General features: G+C 39.2%; 1 protein-coding gene across 1 annotated transcript in view; it reads right to left on the bottom strand.

The window, feature by feature from the left end:
- The window catches only part of Tenm1 (teneurin transmembrane protein 1), a 784,186-nt gene that overhangs the window by 355,322 nt on the left and 422,864 nt on the right, over nt 1-6,000 (bottom strand). The window contains exon 6 of the mRNA XM_005401273.2: nt 4,720-4,960. Within this exon, the coding sequence (XP_005401330.1) occupies nt 4,720-4,960 (241 nt within the window). The remainder of the gene's footprint in view (nt 1-4,719; nt 4,961-6,000) is intronic.

Raw genomic sequence — 6,000 nt, 5'->3', positions numbered from 1 at the left:
ATATATATATATTTGTTTGTTTGTTTGTTTGTTTGCTTTTCTCTAGTACTGGGAACTGAACTCACGACCTTGCGCTTGCCAGGCAGGTGCTTTTGCTGCTGAGCTAAATCCCCAGCTCGATAAATATATTATCAAGCCCAAATACTAGACTTTAGAAAAGCAGCTCTTGAGAGGGACATAATTTTGAACCAATGCCCTGAGGTACTCTAAAAGGGAGATAAAATAAGGGAAATTGTACCTACTGAAACCAGAGTGCCTATACTGGATGCTTTCATTGTATCTTGACTTTTGAAGACATGTTACCAAAATAAAGGGATGAAAATCCAGGATATATAAGTATAAGAAGACATGAAGTACATACCAGGATTGTTTATTGTACTCAAATTGAACCCAACACTTAAAAAAAATTGCTAGAGATGATGGAGAAGTTTCTTTTTAAAAATATATTTACAGCAGGATGAATAAGGGTAAGAGAGATGTGCAACTCATGCAATTGCTTTGGGATGCTCAAGGTCAGTGTGGCCTTCTTAGCTACTAGTTTTCTTTGTGAAAAAGAATCATGGACTTACCAGGGTGAAATAAGTATCAATAACAATAAATTGAAGCCTAAGTCAGGTATTCAGCTCTTCTAAATGAATTAAAATTCTATCCTAGAGCAGTGAAAAGTCTTGTAGATTGGATTTCCTAGACAGAGCTGCTAAAGTTTTGGGAACCGTAGTGTGGGTGAAATGTGACAGAAGACTGGAGCTGGCAAACAATGGTTTTAGTTTTTTTAATGTATTTACTATCCCATACTTTCAATTATTATTTTAGAATTTACTCCTTCTACCTATTTATTATTAGTTGTATATATTTGCAACATATAATAATTAGCATATGGCTTTTCAGTCTAGACCATAAAACATGATGGGAATTAAGTGGAAAATTCTAGAACAGGTTATTAAAAGCATGATTGATGAGTGCTTAGGAAAAACAATAGACAGAGGATAAAAGCAGCGCAAGACAGCCTAAATTTCCTAAGAAAAGTCATGTTAGACAAATGTCATTTCATTTCTGGTTTTGACATGGTTGTTAGACTGGCAGTTGAGTAAAAATAAACGCATACTATATGTGGATATCTACAAGGCATTTGCCAAAGTCTTTCATGATCTGCCAGATGAAGGAGGCATGCCATAGAGCACTGACCTTAATCAATCATATGTCGCATTTTCCTTGACAACTTATATGAAAATGAGGATGTATATTTAACAAACCTACATACCGTACAAATATAATGACAAAGCAACTACTTTATATGGCAGAATTAGAATAGAGGTACATCTCCACATGCTAACATGATGAAATTACATTAGACCAGATCAAGGCTCTAAACATATTTCTATCAACACTCCCCTTCTCAAATATATAATTTATAAAAGTTCATTTATATAATGGTAGAATAATTAAATATGGTTTAGTTTCAGATCCTGTTATAAAGGCTCAGTGGTTTAGTTATGAGTTTTCTCAATGTGCGTAGGTGGTATTGTGTGGCTACCCATAAAGCTAAACCTGGGTAATCAAACTGCCTTTCTTAGCTGAGCCTACCGCTACCAAGAAAATGAAATCGTTAGCAATGGGACCTATAGCCAAAGGAACGGGGTGAGAGGGTGAGGAGGTGCACTTAGAGTCATGTCATGCAGTGGAACCAGATGCTGCTATGAGAAAGGGGAAAGTGTACAGTTGAAAAGAACAAGGTATCAGACAAAGAAAGACATAGAGGGGAGAAAAAAATACAGAGCATTTCTAGGTCTTATTGTTACAGATCTGTAGGCTTTGCCTTTCGCTTTGGGTGTTCACTAGTGTTTCCTGGGCTCTCACTGACCAGTAATATGTACATTGAAAAGATGTTCTCCATTACTCAAGGCAAGCGGAAAACCTCTGCTCTTTCCAACCAGAGAACCCAACAGGAGCTCACACCTGCATTTAGCCTTGACTCTCAAGAGCAGTTTGGACAAACCAGAAAGTATTTTAAAGGAAGAGACTGGGAAGAGAGGTTTGAAACTAGTAAATGTGAGGAACAGGTAAAGGATCTGGGGAGACATTACGCCCAAAGAAGAACAGACTTGGGAACAGTGAAGGGCTATTGGGTGTGAGACGGGTTTTATTTATTCTGTGAGTCTCTCAAATTTGACTTGGGAAAAATAGGCAGAGGTAAGAAGTGGTAGATCTTTTGGTGAAAATACAAGCTTTGCAGTAGTTATTTGAGGTGGAATGGAATGAGGTTATTTCCTATTTTAGGAATAAGGTTATTTCCTAGTTTAGAAATAATTAAATAGAGGCAGATGATCACTTAGTAGGGCTAATAATGTTACTTATCAGTTGCACAGGGCTTCGCCATGTGGGAGGTGCATTATAAACTGCTTACATTACCTTCACACTGCTCTTCGTAACGAGTGGACCTGCCAGGTTTTTGTGTCTGTGTGCTCGGCCCTGCACGTGCCAAACATGCCCTCTGCCACTGAGCTAAGCTCTAACCCTGGAAGGCAGTTTTATATTAATGTTCACAGATGAGGAAGCTGAGGCTCAGAGAAGTTCTGTTTATGTGCACGCACAGTTACCTTTTATTGAGTAAATGTAAAATGAACATTTTAAAGGATATATTTGGAAAATCCTAGTTGATCAGGCTGATGGAGCTTTCAGGCATCTTGAAATTAATTTTTGTAATGGTGAATATATTTTCAGATGCACTGAAAAGGTTCTCTGCTCAGTCTCACATGAAACTTATGTTCTTCACTGTGTCTTAAGAAACTGAGACCAATTAATACATTCCTCGCATAGATACAGAAGGTCCGTGGGTGCAGTTGTACAAACATGCCTAGATGTACATTTCAAATATGAACAGTTTTCTCTCTCCATTTGCTTCAGCCCATTCCCACCCTCCTTCCAGATTTCCTGCTACTTGGCTTCATACAGTAAGGACTGTGTTTGCTTGTCAGAATTGCTAGTTAACCATGCTGTTACGCTGTTTCCTTGGCCCTTGATCACTAAGCCTTGCAAAATAATCAAAAGAATGAGGAAATCATCACCAGTTGGAAGTCCTTTGAGGAAGATATACATTGTTCTCTGCTTTTCTCACTTTTATTCACTTCAGCCCATGCACAAATCATATCACTAGTTCAATTCTAACGGTAGTAACTGCTGTATTTTCTCTTGGGAGATAGCAGAAAAGACAGTTTATGAACCCATCTAATCTAGTAAATGATAGATTATACAGAGATTCCTGGACTTGGGCCATGGTGGTGACATATTCTGATGCCATGGCTGGCATTTAGTTTAATATACTGCTCAGGAAAAAGTGTCTTAATGTGAGTTTATTCTCCCTTCCTTCTCTTTTCTGCTTTGGAGAGAATATTAAGATGGAAGCTGATGCCAGGCATTGTTTATCACGTTACGTTATACATACAAATGTCTTCAGAAAAAGTTGAGGTGTACAGAGGACAAGGGGAACTCCTTGCATTTAAAAAATAACAGAATGGCATGTTTTATTAGTTCATGTTTTTCTGTTAGCAGTGAATTTTAATTTTAGTTTTGTGCGGTGCTGGGGGTGGAACCCACAGTCTCTTGTACTTGCTTAGAAAGCATGATACTGTTGAGTTACAAAGACTGCTGGCCCTGAAAGTTTGTTTGTTTGTTTGTTTGTTTTTGTGTGTGTGTTTTGTTTTGTTTTGTATTTTTGTCTTATTGAGACAGGGTCTTGCTATGCAGTTCAGGCTGGCCTTGAGATGACTTTGTAGCCTAGTCTGGCCTCGAAGTTGCAGTGATCCTCCTGCCTCAGCCTCCCGTGTGCTGGGATTACAGGTATGAGCCACCATGCCTGGGAAAAGAGAGCATAGCAATATGCAAGGCACATAATATTGGTCTTTTTTTGAGGTACCAGGTATCGAACTCAGGGCTTTGTGCTTGCCAAGCAGGAACTAATACCACTGAGCTGTATCCCTGGCTCCCTGAAAGTTTTAATTTTGACTTGAGAGTGATTACAAATGGCGTGCAGTTCCTTTATTAGTCCCATCTAGTGCTAAATTCTGTCATAATCAAGGGACATACAACAGTGGACTAGAACTTTGATCACATGGAAAAGATTTGAGGAATGAATCCAAAAACTTAAACACATGAACAGAAGGAAAAAAATGCCAAATGTTTTTTTTTTTTTTTTTTTTCCCCACAAGACCAAATTTCTTCAAGGCAGAATCCAGTTACTAAAACTACATATATACTTCCCCTTCAGGAGGTAAATCCTTTTTTAAAAAATATTTAAAGGCACTTATTATTTCAAATACTCTTATAATAAATAAAATGAAACCTATCACTGTTCCTTCAATAGTGTTTGGATTTTCTTGTAATGTTGAAGTTTCTCACAGCAAGGAACAATTGTCTTTCTCTTTCAGGCTGCAGTGACAGCTTAGATAATTAGTTCATTTCATGTTTTTGTGGGTGTCTGACAGTGAGGTGTTTATGCATCTGTAGTCTCATCTTTGTGTGTGCATCTGCTTTGATCTCTGTCTGTAACTGGGCCTGGATCTAGAATTGGATGCCTGCGGAGGGTTCTGCACTTTTGCTCACGTATCTGGGCATGTATTTGTGTGTCCCTGCAGATAACTATGGTGAAATGAGTTTCTGCAATCAGTAGAATCATCCATTGCCAATACTTAAGTTCATTGGGAGCAGTAGCAGCTCAAGTACCTGGTCTCCAATGGTATGTTGCTATTCAAGACCCAGCTGTTATGCAGATGAACTGAGTCCTGTGTACTGGTCGGGGGAGCTGGAGCAGCTGGACTGGGTTGGCTGCGTGTAGTCATTGATCGCCTCTGAAGAGAATCCGCTGTAGGGGGTGGCTTCCTGGCACAGGTACAGGCATGCGGAGGCGGTGGTGGCGGAGGGAGGGGTCTGAAGGTGAACTGGTTGTGTGGACTGCTCTGCATGTCTAAAAAGAAGAGAAGAAAAACATAAAATAGAGATTTATTCTCCCACTTGGCAGTCAGGAAAACAGCATGACAGATTTACCAGGGATTTCAGATAATATAACCTGTGGGGTAGGGAGAAAGTTTTTAAGATCAATCTATCTGTAAAAATGTCACTTAACTTACAAAAGCACGTGCAGCATGCTTATGAAATGTAAAACATTCACAGTTGCATTTACATGTAAATTTTTCAGGGCTGTAGCAGCTAAAAAGTAAATGAGGCCCCCTCACACAATTTGTCATAGTTTCTGCTACTGAAGAAATAAATCATCAACAAGACACTAAGTTACAGAAGTGAGCTGATTTCGATCAGTTGCAAAAATCTCACTTCAGAAAACACCAGTGAAAAGCGCAAATTCCTTGCAAGGAAAATCACTTGGCACTTCAAATAAAAATATAAAGCCACCTCAGGAAAGAATGTTAGCTTGACTGCATAGGAGCAAATCCATATCTCAGAAAAAGAGCTCACACATATGTAACTAAACTGTGTGACACTAATTCTCCAGCAACACTCTTTGACCTCAGAGTGATGCTTGTAAAAGGTAGGCTAAAAACACTTTGTTCTGGTTACTACACATATTTCCAAGCCATACAAAGTCGCCTGCAGCACCACCCCTCTTCCCATTTCTTTCTAGGAGCTCTGCCATGTTAGCAGCATTTTAGGCAGCAGGGACTCTGGTTTTGCATTTTTTTTTTTTGCTGTTTTTTTTTTTTCCTGCTTGTTTGCAGAAGGGGCAGCTTGGGACAGTGGTCCTCAGACCTCTGTTACTGCTATTGTTTGATATTTTTCCACTGTTTCCTGGCAGGTTCGTTCACGTAGACAGTGAGTTAGAATTTGGCCCATGAGAAATAACCCAATTAAACCCTTTTGAAAAGAAATTGCTATTGCAGCTGATAGCCACCTCTCTTCCACAGAGAAATATAATGGATGTCAAGTGATTGCTTGTAACAGCAGAACGTTCTGGATAAACTTTGTAGACAGCATAGCTTTGTCCCACCTCCC

This window comes from Chinchilla lanigera, unplaced genomic scaffold, assembly GCF_000276665.1.
Source record: "Chinchilla lanigera isolate Chin_1 unplaced genomic scaffold, ChiLan1.0 scaffold00072, whole genome shotgun sequence".
Lineage (NCBI taxonomy): Eukaryota > Metazoa > Chordata > Mammalia > Rodentia > Chinchillidae > Chinchilla > Chinchilla lanigera.
This window is presented reverse-complemented; position numbering and strand designations above follow the sequence as displayed.